We start from the raw sequence: 20,245 nt of genomic DNA on the forward strand, positions 1-20,245 counted from the left end.
TTACTTTATTCAGAAAAAAATCTATATGTAACCTAATAAGGATTTCCTCTGTACTATCTTTGAAAATATCAGGGCTATGCATATTATAGAATATTAATAAATCATATGACAATATAGTTTATAGCATAAAACTACAATAAATAATCCTAAGAAAACCAATGGGATTCAAGTCCAGTAGGCAGGGACTTGCTCTTTACCACTCAGAGCAGGTTATTCTTTCCCTCAAAGGTTACACTATTTTTTATTACTTAAAGCACTCTACAGGGCTTAAGGAGGAGAGGGAGATCTCAGAGGAAGCCCACTGCAAGTTAATAAACATTAGGCTATAGAGGGTTTCTACAGTACATCATTTCAATTATTTCTCTACACAGATCCAATCTTAAAACATCAGCACATTCAATTGCTAAAACTTTCAGCAGACAGTGTGATGGCCATGGGGGCAACAGTATGAACAAAATGACGGATTTATTTTACACTTGCCACTGATGCTGATGATCTTTCCATCTTTGTTCAGTGAAGATATCCCACCAGCTCTAGTTCTTTTCCTTTTCCTGTTTGGATTTCTAATAGAGATTTGTTTCTATGGATATTTTATCTTGAATAATAAATGCGTTCCCTAAACCTGATACCTCCAACTTTATTTTAAATAAATAAAAATTCCCCTCACTGTATTTTAATACTGTTAAGAAATAACACTTAATGTCTTTAATATAGATTAAACATAATTTAAATTTGCTTTTTAATAGATTTATTTTCACATTAATCCATGAAAAAATATTGAAAACACCAGTAATTATCATTTCTGATCAATACTCTATTATCTTTTATAATACTATCTCATATTAATTATAATAAATTCTTAGGCAATATGATAAGAAATGTAATGTAGATATTAGTTGGTAAAAGGTGACAATGAAAAAATTCTTTATTTTAAAAAATAATATTTGGTAAGATATTACTGACATTAATATAAGTGGTTAGAGATTAAATACAAACAAAAGATAGATAAAACATAAATGCATCTTGCAGATTTATATAACAAGTCCCCAAATAATGGGAACTGACTGTATTTTTTGATTCCTTAATGGTAGAAACTTTCAATAACCATTGGTATGTAATAATTTCGTGATAGAAACTACCAATTAGTATATAATGGTTCTGAAACCAATAAATTATGCTTAGTCTCTTATGATTTTGAAGTTATAAGAAATGAAGTCATGGCATATTATTTTAACTTTCCTTCATCCCTTAATAAACACTCAGTTTAATATAACAATTAAAGCTGTACAGCTAAATGAAACACTTATATACTTAGAAAATTCTCTGTGTCTACAGCTACAAATGTTGGCTATGACTCACTCATTTATGTTTTATTTGTTGATTTTAAAGCCAGATACAGAAAGTGCTAAATTTTCTTTAACAGTGCAGACACCAATTATTGAACTTCTGTTGAGTGGAAAAGAATGATGTTTACCATTTTCCTCTATTTTCAGCCATTTTTTTCTATGAAGCAATCTCTTTGCTGTGTTACAATTTTTGCTCTAGATTTCGTTAGTTTTTTTTTAATGGTCAGGATTATTTATCAGTGAAATATATATATCTTCTAATATATATATATATATATATATATATTCATATTACCTACAGTTTCACTGCTTCTAGCTGATTCCCATATTTTCTTCAAACTAAAACCAATTTGTAGTTTTTCTTCATTTTTAAGCTATCTCTTAAACATACTTTCTAAGAAATAACTATGGATATTTGGATATGTGTTAGCCTTGCTCATAAGCCACATGCCTTTGCATTATTTGATGGTGAAACCTTTAGTTTGAATTTCTGATGTTCATTTGAGATTCCGAAAATCAAATGGATAAAGAAATTGTTTCACTAGAAAGTAAATCTCCTTTACTCTGTGGGCCATAGTGTCTTTTAGGTACAAAGGCATTTTGGAAATACATGTCTATGACCTCACAAAGGGGCCAAGCACTTCTAGGGTTCTTCGCTTTCTGTGTATGTTGTCCTGGAAAGCTGGGATTCCTCCTACGCAACTTTGTTTCTTCTTATAGTTTTAGTCCCTAGTGAGTACATACTGCAAGCAGAAAATAGAAGTCACCCAGAGAAACACACTGGTGCCTAAACAAATATGAGCATTTACTTATAACACATTATTTTTATAACATTCATAACATTCATAACAACTATGGTAGTAACTAGGCATTCTAGAAGGATACAGAAAAGAACAATAGTGAAAGGAATTGGAAACAGCCTATGCTAGTAACTAAGGCAATAAACCTAATTATATGCAGGTAAACAGAAATACTGTTGAAAGAGATGAGCCTGAGTTTCAGGAAACTGAAGACACTCATTAAAAATTAATAAACAGTAATTGAAATGGATAGGTTAATCTCTGTCAAAATATCTGCTCCTAACTTCCTATTAATAATGCAATTCTTTTACCTCTAAAATATCATATTACATAGTATCTTAATTGTTTTTTACTGACAACCATATGGCCAGTTATAAAATGACAATCTGAGAAGCCTTGGGAATTAAGACATAACCTATAAATTTTCACTATCTCTAACACTGTGAAAAAATCCTTAAGTGGGTATGAAACCTAATTTACATTACAAATCTAGAGGTTAAATCTTCAGAAGATTTTGTATCATAGCTCATTGGTATTTATTTCAACTTTTGATAATATACATTTCATTTTGATGATACATACATCTCTTGTAGTTTTTTGGCAAGGAAGTAAGTGTGATTAGGAAATTGTCGTGATCCATTAGGCATTATTGTTTCTTAACCTCTCTCCCATCTCTTCTTCACTCTTTTTGTTTTGTTTTGTTTTTGTTTTTAGAGGTTTTTTTTCAAAATAGCATTGGGATGTCCTTTAGAAAACTAATTTTTTTCTCATGCTTCCACATCCAAGAGACCATTTAAACATCCCAAGTAATTGGAAGAGTACTGACTTATCAGTTTCTACCACTGTGTTAACAAGTTATTCCAGACAGGGGAGTGTAGCTCAGTGGTAGAGTGCCTGCATACACTTGGCCTTGGGTTCAATCCCAACACTAAAAAAAAAAAAGAGTTGTCAGAAGAAATTCCCTTTTGCTGTTAGTATCAGAATATTCTTTACCAAATGGGCTTAACACTTTAAATATAGAATATGATTTTAAGAGGAAAAATGATTTGGCAACTAATGTGTCATTTTTAGACAGGACCAATACATGGAGCATCAGCCCATTTTTATATAAAACCAATACGATAAAATCAGTACCAAAGACCACTGTGGTCAAAAGTTGTCAAGCCTCCATGCCATGGCTTATTGGCTTTCTGATGTTCCCTCTGAGTATACCACAAACGACAGCTGTACTCCACAGAACACAGCCTGAGAGCTGAATATCCTGCCAACGTTTCTTCTGTTTCCTGTTGCTGTGTTCCTCACCCCAGACAATATCCCAGTGGCCTTCTACACGTGGGGGTCACTATCATCTGAACAAGGAAGGAAATAAATGCAGGTACTAGTATAGAAATAAATAATACAATTTCAGTGTTTAAGACTTCTGATTATGCAGTCACCTTAGGCCCTCAAAAGGCAATTACACTATAATTTTTATTATTTAGACAACCACTGCTTGACCAAAGTGGCCTGTACTTATCTTTATATAAGCTGTGAGGGGTGTGATATTGTATTATTCCTTGACTTTTAAAAGGAAATAAAAAAAAATAAAACAGCAGGAAGATTGTACTTTAGGCTTTTCCTGGAAAATAGCATTATTTTGCTTGTATATCAGTTTCCCCCTAGTTAAAATATTCAATATGGTGACAGCAAAAACCTAACAATAATTGATCAAATTCTTAATGCAATTGATCAATTGTCTTGTTGATCCTTCTTAATCTTGTAAAATATTCAATAATGTGAATAGTTATTATAATTAGATTATCCTTTAATTTACACAAAGTAAGGTTTTGTGATAATCAGCATGCTTTATTTTCTTTCTTCAGAATTCATACACTTGTATGCATACACACACACACACACTCTTACACACATACACTCCCACACATGCACACACACACACACTCCCACACACACACACACACTCTCCCATACATACACATACACTCTCACACACACACATACACACACAAACATACACACACACACACACACACACACACACACACAACATATACACATATGGTATAGATCTAGCTATGGAGACCAGACTGGCACCTATCTCAAAGTAAAAAATTCTACATGCCTCTGCCAGGTTCCTAGGTGCTGGAATTAAGGACTTGGGCCACCAAGTCACATATCTGTTCGTTGTTGTTTGATTTGGGTTCTTCTTTTAGCAGATAGTATAACTCGTTCATTTTTTTTTCTTAGTGAATTTGCACTAACTCTATAGAAGTTTGACATTAGCTTGATATTAGCCTTGGAACTGCTTAACTTTTAGGACAAATGAGACAAAGGTTCACTGATTTCCAAATGGGTCATAGAACAGCATATAAGCTGAAAACAAAACTGTATAATAATTTAAATAATATTATATGTTAAGCTAAAGAGGCTCTGTGGATCCCAAAAGAAAAATTCTTGTTAGAATTTTATGGATATATAGAAGGGGTAGCTCTCTTTGATGTGGAAGCCCTAGAATCCTTTATTATTAGCCACTAAATGAACAAAAGAGAGTATTTGGCTTACATGAATGTAGACAAATTTACACACATATTGAAGAGGCACCATTTTGATGGATTCCTTATGCTGTCAGCCTTCATTAAATCCAAAAATAGTCATTATTCAACAAATCATCATGCTAAATAATGAAGAGCATGCTTCTAATGAAGAATATTGTGTCCAGTTGATTTATTAAATTACTCTAAGACGTTATAATTCACATTCAAAAGGATATCCTTGTTTCTTAATATCTTATAAATAATCAGAATATCAGATGTATACAATTTCAAATGCTCCACATATGTATGGCACAAAAGTTCCATGGGATAAGCAGTGTTTTGCTGAGAACTTGGGAGGAAAGAGGTCTGTCTAATTCATTCACTCACGTGGCTACTCTAACATTACACCTTGACATGCTCCTTGTAAGAGCACCTAATATACACAAACATTCCTTAGTAGTATTGTCAGGTAAACAGTTTCAAGATCTTTTCCTTGGAAGGTAAAGGGCAGTTGATTGATTTTCACCAGAATGAGTGGGCATCATTGAAAAGAAATCCTACAGACTCAGTCTAAGGAAAAGGCATTGGTTTAAGTATCTTCCACTGCTTTCCCTGAAATAGGTAGTTTATGGGGTAGCTTACAGTTAAAGTGTACAATAGGAAATTATCCTAGTTTTCTGAAACCAATTAACATCAACTGAATTTTGTTGTTTTTGCTTGTGTTAGGTGACCATGGTCACTTTTCCAAATGCATTATGTAATTAACTCATCCACAATCTTCATAATATGAAAATAAAGAAGGTACATTTGGTTGTTTGTTTGCTGTTTTAAAGAGGAAGGAACATTGGAGCATAGTTTATGCCAGCTGCCCACCTTGCTCGTCTAAGGCACAGACGAATCAGCATCCTGAGAAACTCCCCTATCTTAACAGCACTCTAAGTCTTATGGATGGATATCTCTAAAAGTTAAAACACACGGAAGCAGAAAAGACAGTTTTCCTAGAGTTATGCAGGCAGTTGCTGTCTTCCCATACTAGACAATGATCAACGACTATGACTTTAATGGTGCAGTTATGCAGTAAGTATTGTACATACTAGAGCTAAACTAATATTAAGAACACAAGTTTATCCTTGCTTTTTAAAAAAATTACCTGATAATGTTGTTAAATACAATATGATTTTATGGTTTATTTTTTAAGGCAAAATATTCACTGCTCTCTAACACACTAAGTGCTTCATATAACAAAATCAAATAAAACAGAATAGTGTGAGAGATCAAGAAAAGCAATGATACCTGAGACAGTCTTCTGTAGTGTGTGAGGGGTGTAGAGGGTGTCTGCAGCGGTACCTTACTGCTGCATTTCTATAATACCACATTCGTCTCTAGGTACCCACATAGACTATTTCATCCAGTGTCAGAAAAACAACGTGGAATATTGCTAAACCTTTTATATAAAACACATGTACATAGACGACATAGAGGGAATTCTTCCCATATTCACATAGGGAATTATGGGGGGCTCTGATATATACTAATATAATTTACCTGCAGGACTCTCGAGGCAGCTACATTAAGAACTTCTTACTCATGCACCCAGAACTAAGCAGCTGGGTGATATGGCTTGTGATAAGTACAAGTATGCCTTTACGTGTTTCAGGGTTCACAAGTAGAATGTTTAAAATTCGCTGGCATAGTGGTAAAGTTAAAAAAAAAATAGCAAAATTGAGTACCATCAACTATATTTGAGTTGATTATGGTAACATTTAATATTAAAAAGGCTCTAGAATTATATAATAAAGGACTTGGCAGACAGTAAAACTGGATTTAATGTGATTTAAATTAAGATGTAAATTTTTCAAATGGAAAAGCAGTGTAATAGCTATGAAATAGCATGGTATTTAGGGAGATACCTATAGTTCGTATTAGGAAAAGGAAATTACACATGGCTTAAAATGTTAGGTAAATTGTAAAAAAAGATATAAAACATTTTGATTAAAATAAAATTTAATAATCAAACATTTCATTTAGAATTTTTGTCTATGATATTTTTATGACTATAATATTTTTAGGAATAATTATCTGGACTAAAATGAATAAAAAAAATAGAATATTTATCTTCTAAGTTAATATTTACTTGACTCATTTCTTTGATAAATTTTTATAAGATGCCTAAAGATTATACCTCAAGTAATAGTAGGGTAAGTGTATATTTTATTAACCTTGAAAAACATTTTGTTTTACAGCTTTTTTTCATTTGGGTATCATCAGATCATCTTGCTTCTAATAAATACCTTCTACTTCAAAAGCTTCTGAACTCTTTTCTTAAATTATTTGTGTCAAGCCTACACACAATATTCAATACTATTGTAAAATTATTCCTCATATTTATGGTGATTAGAATGTAATAAGTAGCTGTTTCTTGTGTAACTGTCCACGCCATTAATATTCCATGGCATCGGTTCCCCTCCTCCAGCTAAAATTGGTTAATTCCCCAGCCCCTGCTGTTGGGGATCTCCAGGCTCATCATACTTAACCTCTGCCGAGTTCTCAGAAGGGAATTTGTTTCACTTCATTCATAGCTTCAAAAGCTGAGCAAGCCACACGCAAGTATGTGCTGGTCTTTTACCCTGAGCACACTAATCTGATTGTTTTTCCACTCTACAAACCCTGGGTCAACAATCAAGCTGCCGCCAGAAACTAATTAATTTGCAAACCGGCTTCTGTCCTCACAGAGGGAAAGCTTTTGAGAGCCATGTCAGGGAGGCCAATCACACCATGGTTACAGGCATTGTCCTGGTATCTACTTCTCCGGGTAAATCTCTTCTTGTTGCCTCTGCACAGAGGACCCAGATTACCGAGTCAGCGGTAAATCCCTATTGACGCCCACCAGGCTCCGAATGCAGTGACATTGGAAGAGGAAATTGGGGCAGACAGGAGCAGTATTCATGGAACTGAGGGTAAATCAAGAGGGAGAGAGATGTGGACAAATGAGCGAGAAAAGGAAGTGGGCTTTCAAGAAGTTTCTAAGCTATTATCTCGTCTTGTTTCAGGCAATTTTCGTTAAAAACCTGAGTATTTTCAGTGAGCATAACACTGTTTACCTTGTTTTCTATTCTCAATGTTCTATTAGCTTGTCAATAAGTGATTCAAAATTGAGCAATACACCAAGTCTGAGAACAGTATTTTTAAGACTATCATTCAAAATATTAAAATAGCATATTTTAAAAGTTTTAGTTAGGTATATTTTATAAAGGATTGAAAATAAATCAATTCTCTGGTATATTTATAATAAAGTGTTGTTTTACTGTAAATAATTATCATTTTTATTGATTTATTCAAAGAAAACTGCTTCAAAGTAAGAATACTTCTTATACTAATGTAGTTTTGGTGATGGGAATTGGTGACATTGCTATTTGGTAACTTTTAGTTCTTTAAAAAAAAATCATGCTTAGTGATTTTGGTGAACTTTAAAGACTTGAACAATTTTATAGTACATATTTATTTATTAAACAGATTATACCATTGTGAATTATATACTATTTCATAGATATATATTTCTGGTAATCAATTCTTGAGAATACATAATAGGTGATTATGAAGGCATATTCAGGCACAAATATGACTAATTATTCAAATTTAACAATAAATGTATGAAAATCTTACTCCTGATATTGCACTCTGCCAGCCCAGCTTTGCCAACTGAGAAAATGAAGGAAATTATCTGAAGATGTAAATCAAAAGTTAAGAAAGGCTGAATCTTTGCCACCGCATTCATATAGGTTTGAGATATTTAAAGGGACTTTGTTGTCTCTTTTAAAACATTTTAAAATAAAATTTGAAATTAAATTATTTTCTCCTTTCTCTTTCTTCCCAACCCTTCCCATGTACCTAGTCTTCCCACACTCTTCCCTCACCCCCCATCCTTGATCTCTTCCAAATTTATGGCCTCTGACTTCTTTTTAAATTGGTTATATTTATATATATCACTAATTTTGTTTTTATATGTGTGTGTGAGTGTATGTGTGTGTGTATTACTAAATATAAAAATACAATGTGCTCAGTCAGAATAATGATAATGTTACTTGTATGTATGATTTTAGGTCTAGTTCACACCCAAATGATCTGTCTATAACGCTAATCCTCCTACATGTAAGACTCAGGGAGCATCACCCTAAAAAGAGAGGATGGAAAGATTGTCTGAAGAACAGGATCTCACTACGAGATTGCATCTCCACAGTGTGTCAGGGAAGCTACAGTCATAACGTCTCAACATGAGTGCCCAAACAAGACCTCACAAGGACTACACCAGGAGGCATGTAATCATTGAAGAGGAAGCTCTCAGCCCCGAACCCTAGACCAGGAACTAAGGGCAGCATTCCCCACTAAAGGGTCCTCCAATTGGTTGTCTCTGTTTTGCTTTGTTATTTTTGTTGTTGGTGGTTTTGTTATTTTATTTGTTTGTTTGTTTAACTAAATGAATTTTCAGCTTCTGGATGTGGCATCTTCTCATACAATCACAAAGCCAGGTTGATGCAGAAGCTTTCCTCCAATGGTCAGAAAAATACACTCATTTACTAAAACCGCTGAAACAATGCAAAATGAAATCATGAAAAATTCTGAGATTATATAAAATAGGCTATTCATTTCTTTACTTATTAAAGAAAAATTCAATTGGACCTCTGACATGGTTTATGTTTTCAACCATGTTAGAATTAAAACTGTTTATTAAAAGTGTTTTACAGGCAATTCAAAACTGGGTCTCTGGTTCCAATATTAATCTGTGCTCTTGTAGTTTATTTGAAGTCATGTTTCTTGGTTTTATTTTTCTAAAAATGCATCCTGTGGAGAAACTTGAATCTTTAGAGAATGTGCAATATCCTAGAACATGACCACAGAGGAAGTTATGCTGATTCCAATGAGGGCAGACCATCCTGGTATGACTGTGAGAGGAAGTCGGATGATGACTTGCATACCATTTCAATTACAGAAAAGGAAAAAAGGAAAAAGAAAAGAAAAGAAAACAAGTGGGTCAGTTTATCCACAGGCACGATCCTGTTAGGAAATTCCACTAAAAGAAAACAGGTCTTCCTGAAATGAATGGGAAAGCCTCACACTCTGGGCATGTAATTAGTTCTGTTTGTGTTCACCAGGCCTTGGCTCTCTCAAGGATCCGTGTGGTTTCATTGTACTGAAGCCAGACCAGGTTGCCCTTTCACCCTGGCTCCAAGTAACCACTGACAGAAGGAGCCCTACACATTTCCCCAGCATTCCCTGGCCGAAGCAGCATGCGAAAGGACAGAGCTAGCTAACATGTAAACACTCCTGAAGGTTCAGAATCTCTGTGCTTTTTATACATGTTATCTGGCCTTTTTTGTTTCATAGTAACTATAGGAAGTAAGTCAGTATTATCTTTCCATCACAGATAAGGGTCAGAATCTAAGAGAAACATTATTTTAAAGCTGATGAGTTTTTCATCATACAGCATCCCATTATTAATCAAGGACATGAACAATGTGGAAAACAGTCTTTATCAAATAAAAAATAATAATTCGGCTAGTCATCCATCTATTGTAATGAATTGCTAAAGTGTACAGTAACTAGATAGCCCACTAAATATTAAGAAATAATTACCCTAAGAGCAGCAGAAATTTGTTTTCTAACCACAAATATACACAGAAAAAGTTAACTTAATTTCTAAATTATTAGAAGCTGAAATTGGAATTGAAGTTTAAAACTGTAACATATTGAGAGAGTTTATGAAGCACAAGAGAAAAACATGGCTTTCTGCACATGTCAAACTCATGCCACACATATCTGAAATGAGAAGTTATTTTAATCACCAGGGAACTTAAATTAGGGTTTGTTCTAAAACATGAGGACAGCTATCATATACTAACTTGTACAAACATACATAGCTTTCATATATTTTAATTTTTTTAGTCAAAGTATGATTTCTTTCAATTCTTTCTTGTTCAAACTGGACTAAAAACTTTATTGGTACAATTGTAAAAGTGTGTTCTTTTTTTTAAAAAAAGTGTTAATATAGTGAGGTTGTACTTAAAAAATCATGATAATTCAAGATCTAATTCTTGATAATTGTAATTTGTTTTTCTTCAGCATGAGCAAAAATCAAAAGTCACCTAAAATTGATTCATTAGTTCATCCAAAGAGGTGAATTAATTGGGGAAATGCAGTAAGATACACACCCAAATTAATTCAATAGTCCTGAAGACCCCTGAAAAACATCATACAAGGCAATACATTATATCTGGCAATAATGTTGAATCTGTAGTCTATGCTGATGCCTCAGAACTCATTCATTTTATGCATGAACATATAAACATTTCTTTTCTTTTTTTTTTTTTTTGAAATGGTATCTGATTTCTCAAAGCCTGCATTTCACAGTCCTCCGGCCCTGTCTTGAACACATCGGCATTCCCGCACTCAGAACAACCTGGTTTCTGCAGCCTGTCAGCTGGAACCTTTCTGTTAATTTGGAAAAAAAATCAGTTCTCACATTTAGTGCTGAGAGACTGATAACTGAATTCTCAAATGAACCACACATTTTCAGAGATGAAGTACAGGGCTGGGGACAATGACTATGTTTTCCCACAGTGTAAATTCTTCAGACTCAGCTGTCAACATGTGTGTGTGCAGCATGAAAGCAGGTTTAGCTTGATGACTTTTTCCTTAAGGCCATAAAAATGAAATGGATACTACACTCTCCTTTGTGTTATTCCATCTTCTAATCAGATTTTGTTTCTCATGGACAGTGAGAGCCTGTAAGACTCCTAGAGTTCTTAGTAGATCAAAGACACTTTGTTCCTGAATAAAAAACAAACATTTTCTCTCCCACACAAATATTTCCATTTGAGAACAGACCAGATAGTGATGTTAAACAAGGGGTTTCCCTACTAATTTTGCACCCCCCAAACCATGTTAGCTTTAATAATTGGTAGTAGTCTACAGTTCTTTCCTTCCTTCCTTCCTTCCTTCCTTCCTTCCTTCCTTCCTTCCTTCCTTCCTTCTTTCTTTCTTTCTTTCTTTCTTTCTTTCTTTCTTTCTTTCTTTCTTTCTTTCTTTCTTTCTTTCTTTCTGTTCCTCACTGGGACTTCCAACTTCTCAAAGCACGTAGGCATCATTATAGTTCTGGTGCTGCTAGTAGGGTGGAAATTTGACTGTATGTCCAATACCCATCATTACTATGGTAGTATTACCCAGTATTACTATTACTATGAGGTTGTACTCAGCCATGAACAATCTTCATCATTTTCTGTATTTAAATCAACAATTAGTAACTGAAGCCAAAGCTAAAAGAAGTTTCAGAGAGCAAGAAGTAAGTGACACAGAGAAGTGATTGCTTGGAGAACGTGGTCATGTATAGTGGAAAATACTGCAGGGCTGGTTCTAACAGAGCTGGATGAAAAGCTAGAGACTCAGGGGTGGACTTGGAAGAAAGGCGTGGAGTAGACTGTTGGAGTAAAGCTAAGTTGAAATCAGTTAACAGTGGTGAAAATCTTGAGGATAAAGGGTCCCAGGCAGAGAGTGAACTTGAACACACATAAAAGAAGCAGATTGAATGGGATAATGGATCAAAGTTTCAAGTCATGGGAAGTTATCATGGCAAAAAGGAATGAAAGAGTGCTGGATAGATGACGGGGGTGAAAGTGCTTTCTGTGGTTTCTTCCAAGTGTGATGTCCTGAGTTTCATTTCAGCTCTCACAGGTTGGAAGAAGATAACAAACTTCTTCAAGCTTTCTGACTCCACAGAGTGCGCTCTCTCTCTCTCTCTCTCTCTCTCTCTCTCTCATACACACACACACACACACACACACACACACACACACATACACAATGGTAAAGAAAACACTAAGAGATAGTAACAAGAAAATAAATGTAAATTGGGTCATTTAGGAGAAGTAGCAATTCAATTAAGAAAAAAAGGCAGGAAGATCACATGACTGAGATAGGGTCTGTTCCTAACCATGAGAAATAATAGTACAATTAGAAGAAGCCTTGCCACAAGAGGAAAGAGATGCAGACTTGGGTGACCGGAGGCCTCTTTTATGCTCTGAATGATGACTTTGAAGCAAAGTATTTACAAAAACTGTCATAAAGATTCCACATTCCCCCGAAGTTTCACTGAGATCCAGAGGTGGGTGCCAATTTAAAAGAACCAGACGAATGGATCAGAGAACAGTGACAAGGGCTTAGTTCTTCCCAGGAAAAGTCCTGCCTATGTTTGGAGAAAGACAGTCCAGCATCCTATGGAAAGTGTAGATGAGCGTACACTGTAAACTTACACTCATTAGGGAAGTGTGTGGAACCAAGTACAACTCCAAACATGGGACACTAGGAACTGGCAACATTATCTCACATGATTGAGAAAGCAGAAATACAAATTTTAGATTAAGTTACAATAGCTACTCTCATAATATCATGGAGATTATTATAAATATTTGACTACTGTGTGTAAGTCAATAAGCAAAAATTAATCATCAAATTAATGCCTTCCTAACTGGATAGGAAGATATATAAGGATGATTTATAATCTAAATGACAATAATGACAATCTTTTTGCTTATTTAAACTTGTACATCTTGTACCTTTTATATAATGCTAAAATGATTTAAATACTAAGAAAAAGTACAAATCACAAAAAGCATCTACTTCTCAAGCGCTTGGACGAGTTCTTGACATGAGGGAAACCGAGACAAAACTACATTGGGTTAGGTATATGTAGGTCTTCATTTCCTTGCCTATAAAGTAGTAGTTGTTTTTTTTTTGTTTTTTTTTTTTTTTTTGAGAGATATAAGAGTCGTTTGAAATTTTGAAAGCACTAAAATGTAATGTACTTAGCAGGGAAAAAATATTGGATGTCAAGGCTTAGGATGATACTCTCAAAGCAGTGACCAGAGATCTGGAGAACAACTAATCCCCCAGGTGCGCTGGGGCGTCCCTAGAAGACAGTTATCTTTTTCCATTGCCTCCCTTCCGTAGCTTCAGGCCCGATCCTTTCTTCCCATAGCTGACTACTGAGAAACCTCACATTTGGCACAAAACAAATATTTCCCCAGTTCTTAATCTTCTTTTGTCTTTTCCCAATTTTCTCACACCCACAGTGGTGAGGTCATCACCACTATCTTAACAGCCGACTGAATCTAGAGTATCTGTACGTCCCCATAAAAGGAAATCTTCCCAGTGACAATCGGTGATGTGTTCCGCCCTGTGTTCTGGCACATCCAGCCTACCATTGAGCCACCGAGAGTCATGCTGCTCGGTCCTGATGGGGTGGTGGTGCCCCAGCGTTCGGAAGATAGCGAAGTCTCGGCCCATGAAGTCGGCGGCAGTTCCAGAGTACAGCTCACCATCTACGTTGAGACAGAAGGAAATCGAGCACGTATTACTTAACTGAAGGGAGGCAAGAAAATTGAACAGCAACAATATAATTTTCATGTTACAACTAATGTTATTTCCATCATCATGCAAAGCTATTAGTATTTCATCCACGTGTCCTGAAAGGCGGGGCCTATCAAATGATCATCCATGTGTTACTCATTCAGTAACAAGTTGGTAAAAAAGAATAAAGTCTGATTTGGTGAATACAGCTAAACATCAAGTTTTATCGTTTTCCTCATTGATGAAATAAAAAAATGCAAGAGTGAAAACTATATTCATGACATAGTTTGTTTTTACATGGGTAAGCCTCTTACTGCTCAAATAACCTTATTTTTCAGGATGAGGTATTTAGTCATGTTTATAACTTATTTTAGTGGTAATTAAATGTTTTATGAACTATTTTCCAATAGGATCTGATAAATGAGATTTTACTGTAAAAAGTAATTTTTCCTTGCTTTTTTTAAAGTTAATTTTTACATGTGCATTGGTGTGTATGCCTGTGTGTAGGTACACACTTGCTTAAGTGTGTGGAGTCCCGAAGTTGACCTCAGATGGTGGACTCCAATGCTCTTCACTGTGCTCTTACTGAGGCAGGGTCTTGCTGAACCTGGAGTTTACCAGTTCTGGAGAATTTAGCTAGCTCTCCGAGTTCTCCCGACTCTGCCCATTGCGTGCTGGGACTCCAGGCAATCCCTGCAGCCTCAGCACGGTTTTCTGTGGCTTCACGTCTGCCTGACTATTCCCTTATCCACTCAGCCATATCCCAAGCTGACGTTTTATTTTTTAAAGCTTCCAGTATGGAACGTGTTTCAAACTAGTGTAAGGTATTATAAAGTCCAAACCTACATCCACAGCAGGCCTTCAGATTTAACAAACTACTTTTGAAGAGTAAGCAAAACTGGAACTCCTGGTTTGAACCCACTGAGTTCCTGATTCCACGACTATCGATGGTTTACTCCTGAAACTGTATGGACCCTCAGTCATAGTTTAATAGTGGAAGCAATTACCAGGAGGTAGAAAGAAAAAGGCATAGACAGAAATAGAAGGACAAGATGAGAACTTCCATGAACTGAATACCATTCTGTGCTTGTCAGGCACCCAGGCTCTGCCTTGACGCTTCTAATGATCTCATTCAACTCTGTCAACATCCCCGAGAGAAAAATAACGTTGCCTCTGTTGTACATTTAGGAAGGCCAAGGTTGTTCAGCGTATGCGTTAGCGAAGCCGGGGTGAAGGTTCACTTCCAGACCTGTTTAATTCTAAGGCTATTATGCTAAATCATACCACCTTTCAATTAAATGAACTCTGTAGAATTTATGTCTTCTGTCATTGAGACAGAAAGCACCTCAGATTCCCTCTTCTCGATAACACATAACCACTAAATTGCTTGGAATTAATTGCTGTATTTACCAAGCAAAACAACTAAAGTGATATGTTTCTACAAATAATACACAAGCATTTAAAATCATTAATAATATTTTTTGATTATTAGGATGAGTTAATGTTCTCATAGTCATTAACTTGAAAATAGTCACAAAATAGCATAGAAAAACAAGTTAAATACTTGTATATTGTTCATTCTCCATATACTTCTATACTGTAGTAGGATTAAAAGTGTGAGTCACCATGTCTAGTTTACTGAAGTGGACTTTGAGGTATCTCTAGAACTAGGAGACTAGGCAGAGGAAAAAAAAAATCACTTTTAAAACTGCCTATCTTGTTTTTTGATAAATGAACTTAAAATTGATTATTTTCTTTAGATTGCTATAACTCAAGATGAACACATTATTAGTTAGACAGTAATTTATTACAAGTTACTAATGAAACTAACAATACTATTAAGAATACTCACACGTCATCCTACATATGGCATCTTTGGAATTCCAAAGTACCTTGTTCATTCTTTACTCAACGAAGTGCTAAGTGCAAATATAACTTATTCTCATAAACTAGGACTGTAATATTTTGCCAGACAGAAATCCAACACTGTTATGAAGAAAATACTCATTCACCTAGAAGTTTTTTGGAATATTTAAATGCTTATTGATATCTTATAATTCATCTATATTTAAGCATTTTAATATTTTCATCAAAATTAATACCTTAAACTTTAGCAAGGTATTGGTAAACACATACCACATATATTTTTGTGATCAGTGAGAACAAGAGGATGGTGGTTGAAATTGTGTGTGACAGGTTGGAGAGATGGGCCAGCAAGTAAAGGCTAGGTTCCCAAACCAAACATCAAATTTGTGTGTGGAAACTTCTAGAAGTGGCCCTGCAAGAGCCCTGTGAGGGGATGACATGCTTTCTTTGTCTTGACATTTCCGAGGTAAAAAATTATTTTCTGAACTTTGCTGCTGAGGAAGCATGTTATGTGATGGAAATCATGACAGGTGAAAATACAGTTATAAACAGATGATCTGAACAACGTAATGTCAATTGATCATACCCAACAGGATCCTGCACGAGATATGATAAAGAATATAATGCAGTGAGCATCTTTTGCCAGTTAGCTCTAAAGTAAATGAAATATGGAATTACTGCTTCTGTCACATATGAAGACTCAGAAGAGAGTTGAGAAGCTGGTAACAACAAATGTCTTTGGCTATAGGAAAGTATTTGGTTCTCTTACATGTTATCTGGGTTATACTACTTTTCTTGTTCACTGTTATTCAAGGATGAAAAAACTCAGCATCAGAGAAAGAGTCCAAAGCAGAGACTTATTTTCTTTCCATTTTCACAACAGGGGAAGATGGTTTGTACAAAGCAGAAGAGCTCAATTTTTTACTGAGAAGATAATTAAATTTAAAAATCAACTTCTGAACAAACGAGAGGCTGAGGTTCAGGTATCAGTTGCCTGCAGCCATGGGAAATCACCTTTCACCCAAATACTACTTTTTGCAAAAGCCAGAGTTAGTTTTTTGAGCCGGATGATATCAGGTAATTAGGAGGCGTTACAGGGCAAGATCTCTTCTTGTCCATGCTCATTGTCAGTAGCTGTTTCGTGTTTTCAGCCTTAGATACAATTCCCTGCTGAGATTTCTATGAGGATTCTTACCATAGGTGATTGTTTCATAGAAAATGTGACATAACACCTTTCTTATTTTGACTGATAGTCTAGTTGGCGAAATGTCTTACTCTTATTTATTGCTTGTTGTTGTTAAGCAAAAGTATAGCACCAACCCCTTGTCTGTGCCAGTTAATACATTTGAACATTACCAGGAAGTACTAAAGGTATGTCATAGTTTGTGGCTTTCTAAAATTATATAGGTAGTATTGACTGTACATAATGTGCAATAGTTTGACGGGTTTATTTGGGAACCAGGTAAGCATAATAGTGACAACAGAACTCTACTAATTGTAGTTTTTTCATTTCTAGGTTATTTACAAAGTCATCAAATAAATGTTAATTCTTGAACATAGTGTTAATATGTACTTTTTGATACACATTATTGAAAACAGGAGGTGATACATACATATATATATATATATATGTATATGTGTGTGTGTGTGTGTGTGTGTTTCTGTTTTGAGTGGCAATGCTGTTGATACATACTCTTGAGCTCTCTATGTACAATAAGCCACTAGTGAAAGGAAATATGAAATGTGTCCACTTTTGTTAAGTTGATGGTTCAGTAACATACTCAAGGTTATAGACACTTTGTCTAACCAGCAAGATCTTGAAGTATGTATATAAAGAAATAGCACAGAGGAAGGTTGATGGCTCAAAAATAATACATTAGATGATGATGATTACACAGTGCTGACAGATATAACTAAACTGTCTAGAATGTACCAAAGACCAAGATGACTATTTGAGTACACATCCATTCTGTCTTAACTGGAACCTTTGAAACTGTGTCTAAGGAAAGTATAATTTACAGGCATGAATGGAAACAGCTTTCTGACCTCCACATTCACCATGGCTGAGTTCCCCAAGAAGCATGTATTAAAAACAAAAGTTCACACATACTCTAGAATTTCTGTTCACAGCTCAAAACGAAGGAACAATGTGGCTTAGATCAGCTAATGTCTTAGATTACAATTCCTAAGAAGGGTGTGGTGAGAAGAAACTGAAGAAGGAAAAATAAATTTCCTGATGAAAATGCAGCATTTCTGGCACAGGTGAGGAGTGTGACGTGAATGTGAGCAGATATCAAGTAAACCTAAAGACGAGGCTATTATGTTGTTAACACCTTAAGTAAATTCTACTCAGAGTAGTGGGTAATAAGAAACAGAGGAAGAGACGTTTATCTCTCCCCCTGCTTTCCATCTGCAACACACACTGCAGGAATGAGACCCACTGTGCAGGGGTAGGACCCAGAGAAAGCTTGACACCACTCTTCCCTAGCGGCCACAGTCTGTGTAGCAACACATACATGCAGACTGTTCCCTGTGCTGTTCTCTTCAAGCTGATGCTTTTCTACAGTGATGAGTTCACATGGCACAAAACCGAAAACATAAAATTTGTAAGGCACCTGCCATGCTTCCAAGCTTCCTCATAGACAGCTATCATGACGAGTTTCTGTTTGTTCACGTGAATTCCAGAAATGCACATACACTCTAATAGCAGCACTCTATTACATTGCATTATTTAATTCTCCCAAGAAGCTAGGGGAATTCGCATAGCATACTATTTTATATATCAGGGAACTGAAGCTCAGAGAGGTTCAAATAATATTCTTAGTTATATCTAATTATTTTAGGGAATACCTTGCCTGTTCTAATACCCATTGAGAGCATTTTTTTTATGTTAAAACATGTTCTTTCTTGAAGCAAGGCAAAGTTCCAGTTTGAAGATATACACCTGAGTGAAAACCTCAGCCCTTTGAAATAGATCTCAGTAATGTCCCTTCTTGATGGAATATTTCTAAATTATTAGTGCTGCAGTGCCTGGAAAAGATTTCAATAAGAAAATAAAATTGCTCCAAGTTGGCTATTCCTTCATATCATGAAAATGTGAGTTACTATTTAATTAGTGCGGAAAGTACTGGATTTTATTCTTGTGCTCTGTTCACACCTGGTATTTATGCTGAGCAGGGGAGCAAATGCTATCTTTAATAAGGATATTTTAAACAAACTTGAAAAATACATGCAGGTGGAAGAACTGAGATATTTTAAAATAAACTCTGCAATACTTTTATTATTTTAAAAGATTGACAAATTAACTTTATTACGGTGGCTTGAAGAATTTAGAGAATGTCATTGGATTTGGGCACTTTTGGTATCTACTTTTGGCAGCATTTGGCAAGAAAAAAAATCAAGTTGTCTGTAGTCAACATTTAACAACCCATGGCATTTTGCAAAGAAGTTATGCTAAACTTTCATAGTTTGTGTGAACTAAACTTTGAACTGTCTGTTGCTTTTTAACATTTCCTATTGGTTGGAATGGCTTCATATTGGCATTGCAAGTACTACAAATACCTTCTGCTGAGACAGTTCACAGATGTTTTGAGTGAAACCGAGATTTGGAGAAGGGAGTGGCCTTAGCCTTTCTCTTTCATGTGCTGAAATGAGGAGGACTCCAAGTTATATAAGAGGCTAGAACGTTCACATGGCTGGCTTCTCACATATACATCACCCTCTCTGCATTTCTGAGGTGGTTAGTACTATATATTCAAAAGTTTGGTTAAGCTTGGTCATCTCATTCCCTTATGTTCTCATCCCTCCATTACCCCCACTTACTCCAGTTTACTCAGGAGATTTCATCTATTTCTCCTTCCTAGGGTGATCCATGCGTCCCTCTGAGGATCCTCCATGTTAGCTAGCTTCTCTGGAGTTGTGGGTTGCAGTCTGGTTATCCTTTGCTTTACATCTAGTATCCACTTATGAGTGAGCACATACCATGTTTGTCCTTCTGAGTATGTGTTACCTCAACCAGGATGGTATTTTCTAGTTCTATTCATTAAGGGGTCCTCTGGCAGCAGGATCAGGAGCTATCCCTGGTGCATGTGCTGGAATTTTGGAGCCTATTCCCTATGATGGGACACCTTGCACAGCCTTGCAGGGCAAGGGGCTTGGATCTGCCTCAGCTGAATGTACCAGGCTTTGCTGACTCCCCAAGGGAGGCCTTATCTTTTCGGAGCAGGGAATGGGGGATGGATTGGGGAGGAATACTGGGGGTGGGAGCAGGAGGATGGAAGACAGGGGAATCTGTGGTTGG

The 20,245-nt window shown here is 35.7% G+C and overlaps 1 protein-coding gene across 1 annotated transcript in view; it reads right to left on the reverse strand.

Moving 5' to 3' along the window:
* Window positions 1-20,245, reverse strand: part of Sema3a (semaphorin 3A) — a 357,767-nt gene that overhangs the window by 66,236 nt on the left and 271,286 nt on the right. Inside the window, exon 8 of the mRNA XM_059257268.1 lies at window positions 13,932-14,051. Within this exon, the coding sequence (XP_059113251.1) occupies window positions 13,932-14,051 (120 nt within the window). The remainder of the gene's footprint in view (window positions 1-13,931; window positions 14,052-20,245) is intronic.

This window comes from Peromyscus eremicus, chromosome 3 (genome assembly GCF_949786415.1).
Source record: "Peromyscus eremicus chromosome 3, PerEre_H2_v1, whole genome shotgun sequence".
Classification (NCBI taxonomy): Eukaryota; Metazoa; Chordata; class Mammalia; order Rodentia; family Cricetidae; genus Peromyscus; species Peromyscus eremicus.